Raw genomic sequence first — 19,685 nt, 5'->3', positions numbered from 1 at the left:
TGGGGTTTGATCCCCAGCATCCTGTAAAACTGGACTGGGTTATATATCACATTTTTTTAATTCTATCAGTCAGGAGGTAGAGGAATCGGAAGTTCAGAGCCATTTTGATTACATATTCAGCTCAAGGCTAGCTCCAGGTAAATGCGACCCTATCTCAAAACAAGGTGCAGAGCAAGATGGCTCAGTAAGTAAAGTGCTTTCCTCCAAACCTGGGATGAGTTTGGTCCCTGGAAGTGCAGGGTGGAAGGAAGTACTGTTCCTACAAGTAATTTCTAGATCTTCACATGGATGCCCTGACACACACACACACACACACACACACACACACACACACACAGAGAGAGAGAGAGAGAGAGAGAGACAGAGAGAGACAGAGAAAGGTAAAGACAGTAAAGATAAATAAACAAATATGAAATCAAAATGGAGAGCTTTATAACCAAGCTAGAAGTGTTCCTATGAAAACCTGCTTTAAATTGTTATCAAATAACTCACTGTCTTTGAGTAATAAAAGGAATTGCTTCGTAAGAACAAAGCTGTATGCTATAAGAAGTGAGTAAATGAATTTTAACCAATATATAAATACCGGGAAGAGTAACCCAATTGCTGAATTTCTACGGAATGTCTGTAGAAGAAAGGAAATGCTTTCATGATAAAGAATATAGCTTTCATTCTCAGGAATGAAAGCTTACCAACTCTGTGGTGACGATGCCCTTCATATAGATAGATAAGCAGTGATCTTAGGAAAATAAACCTCCAGGTGCACTGACTATTGCTCAAAATGAAAACAGTCATATTGTTATTTTTTTTTACAAAAACTATATTTTGTTACTTTAAAATGGCGTGCACATTACAAAATACAAGAGAAGTGGTGTGTGTGTGTGTGTGTGTGTGTGTGCACGTGTACATGTTTACAGCAACAGAACCAAATCCCTACATCTACTTTTGTCACTGAAGGACAGAATTTGGTCATCCACCCCTGCTGTTGGACATTGGTCGGTCTCAGTGGTTTGGAGGCTGTAGCTTATTGCTCTTCGTGTTTATGCTCTGCTTTATTTGTGCAGTCTCTCATTGATGAACACATGCACTGAGTGGTTATACTTGATTTTATTTGTCCAGTCTCCCATTGCTGAGTACTTGGCTGGATTGGACTCTGATATACTGTAAACACATGCATGTATACTTCTCCATATGTTGTAAATAAGTGAGTTGTGTGGTCCAAGACCTTTTCTTTAAGCGTTACCTCTTGCAAAGCCCTCTGGGTACATTTGTGTCTGTACATTGGTTTATACTTTTCCTTATGTTTTGGAGAACAGCCTCTGTTAAAAGCTGAAGGCAAACTTGAAACACAGACATGGTCTCTTCTGTAAGACCCAGCTATCTTAGGCTAAAATCCCTGGAGAAAGAATCACATCCAAAATAAGTTTCTCTATCAGTCTAGAGAAAGAAAAAAAAAAGAAAAGAAAAGTTTGGATACATATTTGGAGACATTTTTATTCCTATGCTTGCCAGATGGAACAAGTAACTCTTAGGGGAAGAGAAGCTTGCTAAAATAGAAGACTGGAAAAGAGAGAGAGAGAGAGAGAGAGAGAGAGAGAGAGAGAGAGAGAGAGAGAGAGAGAGAGAGAGAGAGGAAGAAACCATAGTGAGAAAAGAGAGAACAAACGGTGGAAAAGGGCAGGCTGAATGCAAACCAGGCTTTTATAAGCACCACGCTAGGTGGGAACTGCAGGTTAATTACCTGACAGTCTGAGAATTTGGCAGCAACAGCACCCATGTGCTGCTTCATGGGGCCTTAGAACAAGGACTGTTTCTTAGTGCTCAGAGCAGCTCAGCATTTCTGTGTAGCATATCCTAGTATATTCTTCAAATGTCTGCATAAATTTCAGAACTGAGACCAAACTAGAAGTGATTAAAAAGTCTATTCTTCTTTAGCTAGTTGGAAACAAAATAGATGATCTCAGCATCCACTTCTAATGTCAGACACAAAAAGATTACCCCAGTATCCACTTCCTCTCTGGTTTCGGAAAGGATTGGGAAACTTGACTAATGCACGGTAACAGGTTATCCTTTCCTTTGCAGGTTATGGATCTCAAAGGTCAAATGATCTACATCGTTGAATCCAGTGCCATCTTGTTCTTAGGGTCGCCATGTGTGGACAGGCTGGAAGATTTCACAGGACGGGGACTCTATTTGTCCGACATCCCAATTCATAACGCCCTGAGGGATGTTGTCTTGATAGGGGAGCAGGCACGGGCTCAAGATGGCCTCAAGAAGAGGTTGGGGAAGCTGAAGGCAACCCTGGAGCATGCCCACCAAGCCCTGGAGGAGGAGAAGAAGAAGACAGTGGATCTGCTGTGCTCTATCTTCCCCTCTGAGGTTGCTCAGCAGCTGTGGCAAGGACAAATTGTGCAAGCCAAGAAATTCAGCGAGGTCACCATGCTCTTCTCAGATATCGTAGGGTTCACTGCTATCTGCTCTCAGTGTTCACCTCTGCAGGTCATCACGATGCTCAACGCTCTCTACACTCGCTTTGACCAGCAGTGTGGAGAGCTGGATGTCTACAAGGTAGGGAAGGTGGAACAAGAACAGTTTAGCAGGCAGAAGTGACCTTGGAAAGGCCCAGCACCCGAGTGAACGCCAGTGCTGATGAATAGTTCTCTGCATTTGGGTCACACAGGCTAAATCCGGGGTCAGTCATAGTGCATTAATTATGTGGGTGTTCTCCAGATGGAAATAGCTCCGTACAAACTAATTGTTCCCGGAGAGGTCTGCCACATTGTCTTCTAAAAATGAGCATAGAATGAAGCGAGATTAGGGTGAATGGATGATTCTTACAGTGAAAAGGTAGAGATTAGACATTCATGGACCAGCCTCTTAACTATGGAAACTGAGATAAACAAGAACTAATTAAAGGTATGATTCACAGAGGGGGACTTTATCCTTTGTTTCTTTAGTTTTAAAGATACAAAAGATTTGCACAAACTGTCCCAAAATAGATTAATTCAATGCACAGTTTACTTGATAGTTTTCATAGGAAGTTAGCAGGAAATCAAATTCAGCTACTTCAGACATTTAATCGTCTCCATCAAAGGCAGATACACTCAAATTAAAGATCCCCACCTTCAGATTCTGTCCTCTCCTTTTCTTGCTTTGTGAACAGAGTGATTTCCCAATTTTAAAAGAGCAAAATCAATAGCCCCCTCCAGAGCCACGAATAATGTACCGAGTCTCATAATCTTCGTGAACCAAACCATTATAAAGATTTTGTAGATGCTAAGTGTTATGGTTCAGGACCCAGGATTCTTTAAGGGGTGTCAGGGAACACCTAGGTGTCTGTCTAGACAGTGAGGGTCTGACAAGACAAGTGTGTCCTGGATATCAAATATGTAATTTCTTTAAAACTTATTATAAAAGGGAAACAACTACAATCTCCAGTTCTCCCAGTTCTGTTCAATTAAAAGGCTTTACTGGCTTACACTGCTTTGCTTCATTTTAGACAGTAGCAGTAAGAGTAACTCTCTCATCTTCCTCTGACTGAAATCATCTGTTTGGCTTGTCACAGCGGTTGGTTACTCCAGAGTTCAGCCCAACATAAAGGATATTAACTGCTGGGAAGAAGCATATAATGTTTATGGGAATGGGCAGACCCTGTCTTGTTTTTGTGGAGAGGCTAGAAGCCCTTGTCCTGTGAAATTTCTTACAGGAAATCTGAGGGAGTTTTGAGTTTTCTTTTGAGGAAGAGGCCCTTGTATAATTACAGATAAAATAATTGGCAGCAGTTCAGTTCCGTTTGATGGTCTCTTGTGGAATTTACAGTTGATTTCTAGCTGTGTCCGTGGAGAACGGCTGCTCTCTCAGAACAGAGAGAAGCAAGTTTGTTTTCATCACACAGATAACGTGTGTGCCAAAGAAGTACTTGTTATCCCCTGCTTCTAGTTGCACTGGTTCTATTAAGGACTCCTATGCTGTATCTCCCCGCCACCCAGAAGGAGCCTGTTGACAGAGTTGCTTGGCTACCTGGCTGCAGATGGAGTCAGACCTCACCACCAATCATGGTTCCCCAGCCTTCATATCCACTGTCTCCTCATTTCCAATTTTGCATGAAAATAGCTGGAAATAGCTTATGATAAATGAGAAAGGTCTGGTTTTCAAACATTTTAAAGAATTCTTTCAGAGTTTCATACATAGTATCTTGATCATATGCATTTCCCTCCCTGAACCTCTCCAGCTTTTCTACTCACTCAACTTTATGTCCCTTTGTCTCTTTGTTAAAATCCACCGAGTTCAGTCTGGGCTGGCCAACTATTCCTAGGCACAGAGCCACCCATGGAGTGTGCTCAGTACATCAGGTGTCATGTCATTAATGAAAACTAACTTCCCCTCTTCCAGCAGCACTCAAATACCAAAAGCCCCTCCCCAGCTAGAGCTAAAACTTCATTCTTTCATCTTTTCCTCCATGCTGGGATTTTTGTCCGGGTACAGTCTTCACGAGATGTTTGCATGATATTCAAGTAGACATAAAATATGACTGCAGTGGAGGGGATAGCCACCTAATTTGCAGTACAAGTAGGAAGAAGTATTCCTCTGAAATGTTTTGTTGAGACACTATGATAAATGTTGCCTTGGGATGACTGAGGAAAACCAAGGTGTTGCTTGTTTGTGCATTACTGGGTTCAGGTGATGCAATGAACCCAGTGAACATACCCAGAGGCTTTACATCCTAATGTGGCAGTGAAGAATGTCTGGCCATCTATGGCATTCCAGGTAATGGAATGTTTGGGAGGAAACAAAGCTGATTACGGAGTAGAAGAATAACAGATGTTAAAAAAATCAGAGCTCTACTCAAGGCTTAAAACAGACGCTTCTAATAATGTGATGTTTCAAGGACCTGAGTGATAAGCAAGCAGGTATCTACTATTTGTTCTAGGCAGATGAAGAGTAAGGGAGACTGCATTTAGTGTGCTTGAGCAAGAGGCACAATGAGAAGAGAGTGTCATACCTTAGAAGAATCAAGATAAGAACAACTCTGGAGGCATCCCAAGGACTGTAGCTGTTCCATCAATAGTAGAAATTCTCTGAAGTTACCATAATGTTTGTCCCTCCTTCCCTTTGCTTTCTTTTTACTTTTATAATTCATAATGGACTTTAGATGAGCATAGCATAGTGTAAGGACAGGAGAAGTTAAACTACTTAAATTATAAGAATTACATATATAAGTTGATAAATGAGCACATAGCTCTCTGTAGCCACTCACAGATACAACGTTGCTTGTGGAAATAACAATAAAGTTGACAGTAAGCATAGTTCAAATTTACATAGCCCCCCTTTTTAAAAATATCTTTTTGAGCACTGTTGCTTTCATCCCCGAGCTGACAATTTGGCTTATTTATATCCATCCTTTGTGATTAATATCCATATATGCCTTTAATAATTGTCAAAATTCCCAGAAATCCTGCAGAAAAGCCCTATCACTCTTGTTTTTATTCCTAGTAATGTCTTCTTTTTACATCATACTTCTTTTTTTGGCATTCATATAACATTGTTGGGATGATGAATTCATACAAAATGCAGTTTTGTATGAATGGGAAATTCATTATGTATGAATATGTGATGGGAAATTGATCCTGTTATTATGACTAGTAGAAATTCAAACTATGGGCTGGCAAAGTGTCTCATCTCCACTATGAGGAGCACTTCCTGTTCTTCCAAAGGACATGAATTTAGTTCTGAGCACCTACATTGGGCGTACCACTACTGCTTGTATTTCAAGCCCCAAGGAACCCAATGCCCTTTTCTGGCACCAGTAGGCACCCACACATACATGAGTTACAAACACACACATATACGTAAATATGAAATCATGAATAAAAATAAACTAAAAAAACAAATCCATTTGTTTATATAAAAACCATTTTATATAGTTTTTTTTTGTTTTTTTCCTTAAGAAAAGAACACATGATTAGTAGTAAGTCTACAATAGAGGCCATCTGATGATCTGATAGAGTTTTTGCAAATTGTGATGTCATTCAGTTCACTGCCCTAAAGTCAGGAGTTGGCACCTTATGCATTTTATGAAATAAAGAGTTGCTCTGACATTTCCACTTACCCGGCTTCTCCTCAGGGCATGAGCACTATGGTTTCTCTTGTATGACTCTGTTATGCTGTCTTCTTCTAAGCTTTTATTCATAAGGGACAAATTATATTACATCTAGGTGGAGACCATCGGGGATGCATATTGTGTGGCAGGGGGATTGCACAGAGAGAGTGACACCCATGCTGTCCAGATAGCACTGATGGCCCTGAAGATGATGGAGCTCTCCAATGAGGTCATGTCTCCCCATGGAGAACCTATCAAGGTAAGGCAGTGACTTGTTGCACATTAGCTGGTTGTCAAAAATCTGGTGCATTGACCAGAGTGTTGTCTTATAGTAAATTTACAACTTAATCTTACAGAACACTTTTCACTTTATTACTTTTCATCAATGGGCCCTTGAAATAACCTAGACTTCTATACACTCAACTTTTTAATATCTAGTTTTAAGAAAGTCAACAAAAATTAAGAAGAAAGCTATAGTAAAGACAGGTTTAGCATTGACCTTCTGTAAGCTTAGAGAAAGCTGTGTGTCTAAGCCTTCACAACGTTTTCAAATTCAGCTGTTAGACCATTCATATATTGCTGTGTCACACACTTCCCAACATTTGCTAGTAGAAATCCATAGCCATGTATTGTATACTGATGTTGTGCATCATGAGTTTAAGTAAGTTAGAAGGCTTGCAAGTCAACCAAGAAGATGAGGGCATATGGAAGAGTTAGGATTGTACTGCCTAAACGGGAGGATCCACTCCAAGTAGCAGCTCCACCTGCCTGCTGGGGAGGAGGGTAGAAAGCCTGGTATCACCTGCTATTGTCTAGTCACATGCTCCATGCTCTAACATGGTGGGATGAGAGTAGTCATACTCTACCCATGGTGGCTAACATCCCAGTGAATGGCTGGTAGATGCTGCATGGCTCTTTATGACTTAAACTTACACAGCACACAGAGCCGTTTCCATATATTTTATTGTTCAGCTCTATCACATATCTGCACATAGGAGGCATTGGACATGCAAAATCTGAAGATGCGTGTAGAATAGTTTGCAACTGTGTTTTAAAGGCTTCACAGCATCTCACACGGACAGATTTAGTTTCTATAGAGTTTCTACAGTTGCCTTTTTAGAGAAGAAACATGAGGTTCTTTTAAAATATTTTGGTAAGAGATTTCATAACATCAAATAGATAGTAAAAATATTTAGACTGTTATCAATAAGGTGAATAATTGCAACATAATTTCTTTTTATATGTCCAATCCATACCAGGTGATTAATGGCAGGGTTTTCGGTTGTTGTTGTTGTTTTGTTTGTTTGTTTGTTTGTTTGTTCGAGGCAGGGTTTCTCTGTGTAGCCCTAGCTATCCTAGAACTCACTCTGTAGATCAGGCTGGCCTTGAACTCAGAAATCCGCCTTCCTCTGCCTCCCAAGTGCTGGGATTAAAGGCGTGCATCACCACTGCCTGGCAAATGGTAGGGTTTTTGTTAGTTGTCTCAATGTATTTTTTTTCCTTAGTTTTGTAGCTAGGAGAATTATTTATAGTTAGCTTTAAAGATAATTACCTGGGTAATAACAGGTTAGCATTAGTAACCTCTGAAGTGAGACAGAAAAGAGGTGTTTCATTGTCTATTCACTGATGTCCTGGGAAATATCCGATGGTTTTAGGCACCCACAGATAACAATACAGGACTAAGTGGGGAGTGCTTTTAGCACACAGGGAGACATGAATATGTAGAGAGGGCTGTGTATTGTGATTTAGACATTGCCTCATTTAAATTGGGAAACAACAGTTTAAAGACTGGCCACGTTCCTTGAGAGGCTAGATTTGAAGTCTTGGATTCAGCAATCAGAAGTCCCTTAATTTTTATCTGGTTTCCACAATGAAAACAAAAACAAAAACAAAAACAAAAACAAAAACAAAAACAAAAAACAAAACTGTTTCCCTGGTGGTTTACTCTTTTCTTTTGTTTTTCTTTTGTTTAGTTTTCTTTGAACAGTGTGCTATGCTCTGGTGCAGTCACCTGTGTGTATCTCCTTACGGCGGTCCTCATTCATTCTCAGCCACTCAGTCTTGGAGAACTGAGTGGACTGAGGATGGACTTCCCAGTGAGAGTCAATAGGAGGCAAGAAAGAGAGGAACCCACATTAGGAAAACCTTCCTTGTTTAGTCCCAGAGACTAGGCGGAGAAATGAGCAATACCAAAAGAACCTTCAAATGGAAGGCTTCCCTAGAAGGTCCCCTTCAAGACCTCCTGAAGGATGAAATTCTCTTTGCCTTTTACTATATCACTGTCTTTTTCCTAAAAGAAGAAGCCCATTCAGACATGTTACTCATCTTATGCTATAGGTGAACTTTTCTTCTAACATTTTGGGCCAAGGTGAGACTGGGAGGTAGAGAAGGAGAGAGGGAGCTACGTGGGAGAACACTTGGGCTTGCCTTTGTCTGTGAAGGGATAGACTTAAACACTACTTAGGAAATAAAATAATAAAATACTATGGTAAATTCATCATTTAAACCAATTAGAACATTGGTATACATAGAGAAACTGGTTCTAGGAAATATGTCCAAGAAAGTAAAACCTCAATAGAGTGGTGCTCAGGTTGTCTTTATAGCCAATTCAATATTGTACGATTGTTAGGTGTATAAATCCATTTTCTCTTAAAGATGAAAACCTAGGTACAGTAGACATTTAAGTTTGCTTCTAAGTGTGGAATTCTGGCTTTAAGGCTCATCTGCTCCCATGTGTTATAGATGAGGAAATAACCAGAGGGAAACAAAGGTACAGAATGCAGGTCTTCATCAGGATGCTTCGCCTAGTGCATTGGTTTGAAAGATGGAGGATTGGAATATGCCATCTTTAATGACTCTTGCTCATTTGCAGCGATTACTCAAAGTTATTTGTAAGAGTAAGAAAAATCTTGGGCTGGAAAGACGGCTCAGCAAGCCTGGCGAGTGCTATTTTCAGCACTCAGAAGAAGGAGGAGAGCCTACACTCCAGAACTGTATTCTCACCGCCAGGACTTGCTGTGCCATTTCCCTTACCACTACTGGTACTTTTACTATGTAGACCAGGCTAGTCTCAAAATGCATAGATATACCTGCTTTTGTGTCCTCTGCCTCTGCCTCTGCCTCTGCCTCTGCCTCTGCCTCTGCCTCTGCCTCTGCCTCTGCCTCTGCCTCTGCCTCTGCCTCTGCCTCTGCCTCTGTCTCTACATCTGAAGTGTTCGGATTAAGAGTATGAGCCACCACATCCATATAATAAATAAATTTTTAAAATTAAAAACAGAGCCCTTTAATTAAAAGCAGTACCTCAGATGACTGAGTTTTGCCCACTTTTTAAAAGTACATATAGCTAAGAAAACTTTTCAAATGGCCAGCTAGACATAGAATCTGGAAATAATGAGCATTCTATGACATTCTTACCATCAGTTATCATGTGTACTGTAGCAGTTAGTTAAAGCATCCTCTCGCTTTATCAAGGAACTAGATCTTTTAGAATAGCTCACTTAACAATATTTCATGTCATTTCCAACATTTGGAGGTAGAGTCAGGAGAATCAGACATTCAAGACTATCCTCTAGTATATAGCCAGCATATAGCTCAAAATATGGAGAAAATATTTCACTCAAAAGCTCCTCTGACCATTCATAATTTCTAAGTTCCATTCCAGACTATGTGTTCTGTTTAAGCACTGCCTAGGTTTTATGAAATGTGGGTCTAAGTTTTAGGTCCCCACATCTAGACTGTCTAGATTGTAAATATAGGGATCTGGACCCCAGACACTCAGATTTTCTTTGTTCTCTGTCATTTTCACTTCAGTACTAAATTCTTGTTTCCCAGGTCCTAGTCACTTAAGCAAAGGACTAGTGTTTGACATAAAGTTACTTTAAAGCAAAATGTTTTTTTAGATATTCCTATTATTTTAGAATTGGATCTATCTGCCTTGCCCAAGCTGACTTCAAACTCCACAGTTCCATAGTTACTCCCTTTTAGCCTTCTGAATATCTGGAAGCACAGGTATGCCCTTCTTGGTCTTTGTTTCAAGAATTTCCTTCTAGAATATAAAAGGACATCTTTCTTTCATATAAAGGACAACACAGGCTCCTGGGAGCAGCCTATAGATTCTTTGTTATTCTGCTGCAGTGATCCAGAGAGGCCTGAGAACACATTTATTGCAGATGTTAAAGACAGGTGGGGTAAAACTGACCACCTGGTGGAGCAGAGTGAGCAGGCATGCCCGCTGACTCTGTTCTCCTAATGTGGCCTTGCATGGGCAAAGGTGGCTCACTGGGGCTTTCAAGGAACTGAAGGGTGTGGTGTTACTAGTTACTGATTAGGAACATCTAGCATTGACACTCAAGCAAAACTGTCAGGTAGGAGGTGACTTTGCAGTGACCTGGGACACTGCTGTTTTGCCTTCAGATGCGAATTGGACTGCATTCTGGATCAGTGTTTGCTGGAGTTGTCGGAGTGAAGATGCCCCGGTATTGCCTGTTTGGAAACAATGTCACTCTGGCTAACAAATTTGAATCCTGCAGTGTGCCTCGGAAAATCAACGTCAGCCCCACCACATACAGGTATGGATTGCACTAAGGACCTGAAATGCATATATCTCACTTGACAAACTTGTCATCTTAGTCCATCCTCCATCCCTGTTTTCTCTCTTGGAGATCTTCTGGGAAAATGAAATGAACATCTTTAGCATTCCTACTTTAATGTGCTTTAAGGCTTTCACTTGTCCTTGGGAGACAATTGTGGCATGAATTCTTAACAGACATTGCATTTTCTTCCACAACTTTTTACTCAGAATGTGTGTTGGCCTTCTCAGTCTATCAGTGGGTATTCAGATGTGAACTGACATCCTTTGGTACAATTCTAGCAGAAGCTACCCCAAGTTAACATAATTATAACATTTTATAGGGGTAGTATTTAACATACCTGATTACGATCAGACACCAGCCACACTTCAGGGGTGCTTGGGCTATCACAGTTTGGCCAGCTAACTACATGTATGAGGTTCCCCTGATTCCTTCACGCTGGCCTTCTAGAATAAAACCAGATCCAGGTGTTACCTGAACAATCCAGGACACCTTACTTGTAAAGAATATAAATCAGTATTAGCCAAATGAAAAGGCACATGTGGGGAGCTCCAAATGCAGAGCTCCTGTGCCTCTCCCCATGCAATCTGGACCTTGTTACTGGCTCTTGCCTTAGCAGTAAGGTTATAACCAGGAAACTCTTGTAAGAATTGATGCCTTCATTCCCTGCTTCCCTTATAGAGGGAGGGTAGACTGGCTTGCTGGCTGGGTCAAAGAAACTCAGTTTCCAGACCCTGCCCCAGCCCACTCCTAACCTGGGTAATATTTCTGGAATCCTGATCTCATTCTGAATCCCTTCATTAGCATAAACTGAGGTGAAATCCAAAGGACTCATAGAAAATAACAATAATTCTGTAACTCAGGAAATTTCCCAGGGTTTGAGGGTCACCCCCTGAAACCAAGGACAACGGGTAAACTCCCTGTTTCAGAACAGTAGGAACAAGGAAGGCTCAGCAGACAAAACTGTCAGATCACTAAATGGTTTAGTCTGTATTCTTGAGGACCAACAAGGGTGACATCATAACACAGGAACTATAAACTTCATCTAGGAACAAGACGACCTCTTAGGGTGTGTGGTGGCACAGGCCTGAAATTCCAGCTACTTGGGAGGCTGAGACAGGAGAAGATCAAGTTCAAGGCTTGTTTGGATACAGTGAATTCAAAGTTAGCCTGGGAAATTTATGACACCCTGTCTCAAAATGAAAACATAAAGGGGGATAGAGGAGGTGGAGGCTGAAGAGATGGCTCAGCAATTAAGAGCTGTTGCTGCTTCCAGAGGACTCAGGTTTAGTACTTAGCATCCCACATAGTAGCTTATAGCCTTTCTAAATTACAGTTCCATACATTCCAGGACTGTTTTCTGGCCTCCGTAGGCACCAGGCACATACACAACACAGTATACATGTGGAGAAAACACTCATAAACATAAAACACAAATAAATAAATCTTTTTTAAAATGTTAAAGAAGTACTGAAGACATAGCTCAGTGTTAAAGGGCTAACCTAGCATGCATGAGTCCTTAAGTTCAATCTCCAGTAGGGTGAAAAACAAAAACAAAAATAAACAAGAAAGAAAAAGAATCCAAGACCAAAATAATAACAGCCACAAATGCAGACCTCTCTTTCTGTACATTTGAAAATGTACAGCTGTCAACCTGAGCTAACCACTTCCTGTACTGTGGTAACACTTTCCACATTTAGCCAGAAAATAAGCAGCCATTCCACATCCATAGACTTTCATTTATTCCACAAATTTTGTCTTATTAAAAAAAATTTAATGGAAACCCCCAAGTAACAGAAACTATTTGAGGTGCCTACAGATCACAAGAGTATCATACTATCTAGTCTCTTGAAAATATAAAATCTTGCTTATTGTCAAGTCTTGCTGTCCCTTTATATTTAAGTCCTGTTACACAAATGTGCACTAAATGGTAGATGGTCACATGAGCAATTGAAATTCATTGTAGGCTGAGAGTGTGCCTCCCCTGACAGGGTGCTTACTCCGCATGCTTGAAGCCCTGGGGTGAATCCTTAGCACTGCACAGAAGGAAGAGTTGTTGTGCATGCCTGTGATCCCAGTGCTTAGAAGATGGGGTCAAGAGGTTCAGAACTACAAGGTCATCCTTAGGTTGGGCTACATGAGGCATGGTCTCAAATAAGCTCATCCCACCAAAAAGTACATTTAAGTCCTAACTTTGTGGATTTCATTTTTAAAAATCTAACATTTTTTCAAAAAGTAATTTTTGTATCATTTTTATCATTTTACCATTTTTTTATGACTTCTTGCCCAGGATTTCTTCTCAGTTGTATTTATAGAATGAATGAATAAATGAATGAATGAATGAATGAATAATAACATTCTTTTTAACTTAGGAAATGCTTCTCAATTGCATTAAAATGATAAGTGCTTTAGGTAATTTTGTGTTTAGGAATTCTACTATTACATAAATCATACCATCCCCAATTATCATATAATCAATCTATTTTTTAATCTGAGTCAAATTATGAGTGAGTAGAATTTTCCATGAATTTGACTCATTGAAGTATTTCTTTTATGAGACTATTGACTTATGGAAATCCTTTAGTCAGCCATACTTAATAAGACTAGTATTAATATTCATTTATTTCTGTTGTCTTCTTATCCTGAATTGCCAAGTGTTTCTGCCAGCATTAAACTTTCATTTTATTTAAATTGTTCTCAGGTTACTCAAAGACTGTCCTGGCTTTGTGTTCACCCCGAGATCAAGGGAGGAGCTTCCACCAAACTTCCCTAGTGACATTCCTGGGATCTGTCACTTTCTGGATGCTTATCAACATCAAGGACCTAATTCCACACCATGGTTCCAGGCTAAAGATGTGGAAGATGGAAACGCCAACTTCTTAGGCAAAGCGTCAGGGGTAGATTAGTGAGCCACATGCTCTTATGTTTGATGCCTTTGAAGGCGTACAGAACCTCTGTGATGACCTTAGGATTGCAGAAGATAAAAAAGCAGTGTTAAAATTGCAGAGGCTAAACACAGGTTTCCTCTGTCTCCCATTTAAGATGGAAAAAAAAAGTGCTCACTTCAGCACTTCAACCTTCTTCTATTTAAGAAACAGACCTCAAAAGTGACCTGTGACTTTTGGGGGCATAGTTGTGTTCTAGAACAGTCACTACCTGCACTCAAAATCCAGCACATTGTACATATTCCAGGCAACTGTAGTCAAGTTTAAGTGTTGAAGTAATGGGTTCACCTGTGGCCTGTGGCCAGCACAAGCTGTGGTTATTAAAGTGTAGGTGTGTGTGATAGTGTCGCCTGTAAAATCTCTGAATAGAAACAACAGTGTTTAATTCTGCAAGAACTCCCAGCCTCTCGACTCTACATTCAATTAGATTTCCTTATTTAATCGTGTCATATGTAACACAATAGGCCAGCATCACCTTTCCAGCTACATCTTTGTGCCTATGTATGTGATTTATTTTCCTTTTTTTAAAAGAAAATAAGCAATTAGACATTAGAGGAAATGTGATATAAGATAGTTCTACAAATATCAAAGAATATTCTCATGTTTTGTCATTTAAAATATCCTCTATAGCACAATATATAATACAGTAAATACTTTTCTTTTTGATGTTATATGTAATACAACATTTTAATTAATCGTAACAACAATGTACTTCCTACTAATCCACGTAAAATGTACTAATAGCAAAACTATCAGAATACAAAGACTTAGAGCCCTAGTTAAAATGCAATAATATTCAAATTTAATGAAGCCGTAGAGTTAACATTTGCATCCAGAGAGCCTGCTGTAGAGGACAGTGGTAAACTGTTCACAAGCGTACTTGATCCTCTACTGCCATGTTGAGCCATAAAATCCAAGGGGAAACATTTTAACTCAGAAGTAGAAGATGAGGCTCCATTTTGTCTTTTTTGATAGCTTCTTAAGTATTTTTACTGACCATTTTAGTGTATGTGTATGTATTAGGAATCTAATTTTGTATTATTCAGTGTATGCTTGTGAAGTGTTACTCTAGTTAAAATATTCTAATATTTTCTACAGGAACCACTAGTATCAGTGAAGAAAGCCCCCCCACCCCATGGTTTCATTGTGGAGATCTCTAAACTTTTTTGTTTTTTCTGCTGGAGTTTGAACTAACATCCTTTCCCTCCCATGCCCTCCTCTCAAGTCCCCTTCTTCCCTTCCCATGGAGCACGCATGTATGATTCTGTGAGTGGCACACAGGGACTGTGCATGCCTGGTAAGGGCCTTTTCCCCATGAAGCTTGGATTGTATTGCTAATGGTGACAGTTTATCCTCCCTCCCAAGTGAGCTCCAGTGTGAGTTCTGTAAAAGAATGTGGCTTTAAAACAAGACCAGCTTCAAAGCCAAGAGAGATTGACACAGTTGAGTCTTTGAATCAGTATTAGCAGAACTATAGACATGCTGACTTTCTATGTGTGTATTTGAAAAGAACTTTAGTTTAAAAGTCCTTTTCTACCTCCATTAGTCTCCAAGCATCCAGGGTAACAGTCATTATTACCTAACTCTAGTTTTTCCAAGGGGTACGACTAAACTACTCCAGTGGATTTCTTTGAAGGCTGTTTCAAAGCTCATTAAACAGCCGCACTGATGTTGGAGAGTATCACAGGCCTTGGGAAGGTGTATTTATGATGTCACAATGATGTGAAGTTCAATGAAAATCTATGAAGACAGTAAATAGGTAAATACCCTCTCTTTCTGGAACTAAAATTTAATACAGGGGAACTAATAGGAATCACAGACAATTAGAAAGCACAAAACAGGATGTCATCCTCTTAAGCTGTGCAGTTAGGTAGTTGCTACGTTAGTAATAATCTGATTCAGATACTTGCACATTAAATAGAATTAATTCCCCACTGTCTTTTAGAGATAGAGATAGAGCTTAGTGACAAAGCACCTGTCTAGCATTTAGACAGTCCTTAGTTCTAACTCAAGCAGCATGAAGGAACTATATGCATCTCTCATGAGCATATGATGTATGATCGCACTCACTTGTGTCACCTGTGTACACACCTGGGGCAAATGAAGAAACTGTATCTAATTCAAGTCAAAAGAAGTATAGGAGCTCCATGTACGGTTCCTATAACTTTTCTATTATTTTGTCATTTTATCTAAATAAAAACATTATCAAACATTATTTTCCTGGAGCAACTATCTGTCATCAGTTCTTGAGACCTGCTTATGATTGCCCATTCACTATAGAGAATGGAAAGCTGATCCAGGGTGTGTCAGAACTCCTCGGGGGTCAAGCTATCTCTGGGTGTGGGTGGGTTGGGAGAGGCAGGAGCATAGCATCCACGCCCAGGTGCAGGTGCAAACCTGAAGGAGCCCTGAGATTCCACCTTACACTAACCAAAATGGTTAAGATAAAAAACTCAGGTGACAGCAGATGCTAGTGGGGGTGTGGAGAAAGAGGGACACTCTTCCATTGTTGGTGGGATTGCAAGCTGGTACAACCACTTTGGAAATTGATCTGGCAGTTCCTCAGAAAACTGGAAATAGTTATACCTGAGTACCCAGCCGTACCACTACTGGGCATATACCAAAAGATGCTCCAACATATAGCAAGGACACATGCTCCTCTATGTTTATAGTAGCCTTATTTATAGTAGCCAAAACCTAGAAACAGTCTAGATGTCCCTCAACATAAGAATGGACACAGAAAATGTGCTACATTTATACAATGAGTACTACTCAGATATTAAAAAATAATGACTTCATGAGATTTGCAGGCAAATTGATGGAACTAGGAAATATCATCCTGAGTGAGGTAACCCAAACACAAAAGAACACACATGGTATGTACTCACTGATAAGTGGATTTTAGCCCAAAAGCTCAGAATACCCATGATACAACCCACAAACAATATGGAGCTTAAGAAGAAGGAAGACCAAAGTGTGGATGCTTCAATCCTACATAAAAGGAGGAACAAAATAATCACAGGAGGTAGAGGGAGGATGGCACCTGGAAGGGAAAGAAAAGAGGGAGGGAAAGGGGGGGCAGGATCAGGTACTGGAAGGGACAGGAGAGAAGTACAGAAGGTCAGTAAATTGAATAGAAATATGTAGCAGTGGAGGATGGAGAACTGGGGTTAGCCACAAGAAAGTCACAGATGTCAGGGAAGTAAGAGGTTCCCAGGACCCAACAAGGATGACTTTAGCTGGAATATTGCAACAAAAGGGAGAGAGCGCCTATAGAGACCACCTCCCATAGATATGCATTGCCCTCAGTTGAGGGATGGAGCCACCCACCCATCTCAAAATTTTCAACCCAGCTGTTCCTGTCCAAAGGAAAGACAGGGGCAAAAAAAAAAAAAAAAGAAAAAGAAACAGAGACTGAAGAACAGGCCATCCAGAGACCGCCCCACCTAGGGATATATCCCATCTGCAGACAACAAACTGCGAACTATTTGTGATACCAAGAAGCGTTTGCTGACAGGAGCCTGGTATGACTGTTTTCTAAGAGGTTCTACCAGCACCTGATCAATACAGATGCAGATACTCACACTCAACCATCAGACTGAGACTGGGGAGCCCAATGGAAGAGCTAGGGGAAGGACTGAAGGAACTGAAGGGGATTATAACCTCATAGGAAGAACAATATCAACTAACTGGACCACCAAGAGTTCCCAGAGAATAAACCACCAGCTAAAGAATATAAAAGGAGGGATCCATAGCTCCAAATACATGTGCAGCAGAGGATGGCCTTATCTGACATCAATGGGAGGGGAGGCCCCTTAGTCCTATGGAGGCTTGATGCCCCAGCATACAGGGATGCTTGATCAGTGAAGTGGGAGTGGGTGAGTGGGTGGAGGAGCACCCTCATAGAGGCAGAGGGGAGGGGGTGGGGGTGGAATGGAGGCTTGGGGAGAGGTAACCAGGAAGGTGGATATCACTTGAAATGCAAATGAATAAAATGAATAATAATAATTTGAAAAAGCAGATCCATAGCCTTCTACATATGCAATAGTGTTAGAACCATGAGACAAGGGATGTGCTGGATCTTAAAGGATGAAGGCACAATGTGTGTTTTTCAAAAGCTGTTTCAGGAAATGCACAGATAGCAATGAAGACTCATGTGTACAGGTGATTGCATGAACAGTTGTTTCCACCTTAGTGAAAAACAGTTCATGCTACATCTTGGGTATTTTGCCAAAAGTATGAACAAGATAACCGAGTAAGTAAAGTGCTTACAGATGTGGTGACAACTGTTCAGTCCCAAGACCCATGCAAAAAGTGTAGCATATGGTTCACACATAAAATCTTAGCATAAATGAGGTGGAGACAGACTCCAAGTCCAGGTTCACTGGCCATCCAGTTTTGCCTGCTGGCAAGTTCCAAGCCATTGATAGACCCTGTCTTGAAAACATCAAAAGGTGGATACACATAATTTGTAACATTTGGGTGTATCTCTCAAATCCATATGCACATCCAAATGCACAACAACATATGCACATCCATATGGACCTGCACACACACACACACACACACACACACACACACACACACACACATACAGCAAGAACAGAAACTGGGGCTAACTCTAGGATGACATATGAACCTCAGATCTTTAGTACTTTCCATTCATTGTGAGGAACTGAAGATTTCATCATTGTCAGAAACTGTTTTTCTTCTAAATTCTACTACTGCCTGCCCCTCTCAGACCTGTCCTATGCTCAGGTTTGAAGGTGTAACACTGACCATGATGTTTTTATATTGTAGACAGTCGAGGAGATGGATGAACAAGGGTGTCTGCTACAAATGTTGGTGGACATAGACATGGGCCTTTAGAGATTGCTCAGTTAGGAAGCTGCCTAAGGCAGACTGTACCTGACAGTCTCACTGAAGTCTAGCTACAAATAGCTGCATGGAGTCTTATTTTGGTTTTAATTAACACAACATATTATTCAAACTGTTTTATGTGAATATACTTCAAAGCACAATATGAATATTATATATGTGTCGATGGGGTATCTTGAAAGATCATGCATTAGTCAGCTTCTTGCTAGTGTAACACAAACCTGAGAAAATCAAATTGTAGAGAGAAATGTGTTGCTTTGGTTTATAGTTCTAAAGGCATTGGTCCATGGTGGGTAATCCTAAGATTAGTGGACCTCTGGAGGGGGAGTGTTGGAACCAAGTGTTCATGCCATAGCTGGGAAGTGAAGTGGAACAAAAATAGGAAAGAAAAAGAGAGGGGTTCCACCACTCCCTCAAGAATGCCTTGAATTGCTGACAGATTTCCATTAGTCCCTTCCTGATAAAGTTTTCTTTAATTGCCAACTCTGCCATGCTAAAGACTAAGCCCTTAACTTAGAGGCCATTGGGAGAACCATCATGAGCTAAACTATTTCAACTCCCTGCTTTACACTGATTTGACATTACCTACTTATGCACTTTGGTGTTAACTCATCCTCTATGTGTGTGGGACAGTTACATAAAGAGTTAAATTGTGGTGTGGTCAATATACACTACCCATGAATGGTGCAAAGGCAGTCACTACCATCTTTTTCCAAGCTGAAATTGCTCAGCAGAGATGAGAGGGAGGGAAATCCATTTGTCCACATACAATAACCAGTTGGGGCAGCCTCAATTTGCTTTATTAAGCAGAAAATAGCAACAAATAATTTCTAAATAAGATTAACAATGGCATAATATAACATACAGTCATTGGTTGGAAGACTTTTCAGATCCTAGAAAGTCTTTGTGTCTTTTAGAGAGATGGAGATGAATCATGCTTTCTGTGGAAGCAGTCAGTTTCCTGTTGTTCTTGTTGTATGTTTAGTTTCCTTCTCTTAGGATGTCAGAATCCAGCTTTCTGATGGTGATGTTCCCTTTAAATGTTCTCCTTATTCTACTTATGATATGACCCATGTGATATTTCTATCTGAAGTCACTTCAAATACTGTGCATGTAATTAAATCTCTGTATTTCCTAGTCTCTCTCTCTCTCTCTCTCTCTCTCTCTCTCTCTCTC

General features: G+C 40.4%; 1 protein-coding gene across 1 annotated transcript in view; it reads left to right on the top strand.

The window, feature by feature from the left end:
* The window catches only part of Gucy1a1 (guanylate cyclase 1 soluble subunit alpha 1), a 54,108-nt gene extending 38,252 nt beyond the window's left edge, over window positions 1-15,856 (top strand). The window contains exons 6-9 of the mRNA XM_021158175.2: window positions 2,080-2,565; window positions 6,213-6,356; window positions 10,511-10,665; window positions 13,388-15,856. Coding sequence (XP_021013834.1) covers window positions 2,080-2,565; window positions 6,213-6,356; window positions 10,511-10,665; window positions 13,388-13,592 — 990 coding nt within the window. The 3' untranslated portion in view covers window positions 13,593-15,856. The remainder of the gene's footprint in view (window positions 1-2,079; window positions 2,566-6,212; window positions 6,357-10,510; window positions 10,666-13,387) is intronic.
* Window positions 15,857-19,685: the final 3,829 nt, after the last annotated feature.

This window comes from Mus caroli, chromosome 3 (assembly GCF_900094665.2).
Source record: "Mus caroli chromosome 3, CAROLI_EIJ_v1.1, whole genome shotgun sequence".
Classification (NCBI taxonomy): domain Eukaryota; kingdom Metazoa; phylum Chordata; class Mammalia; order Rodentia; family Muridae; genus Mus; species Mus caroli.
The sequence above is the reverse complement of the archived record's forward strand: the minus strand, read 5'-3'. Positions and strand labels throughout refer to the sequence as shown.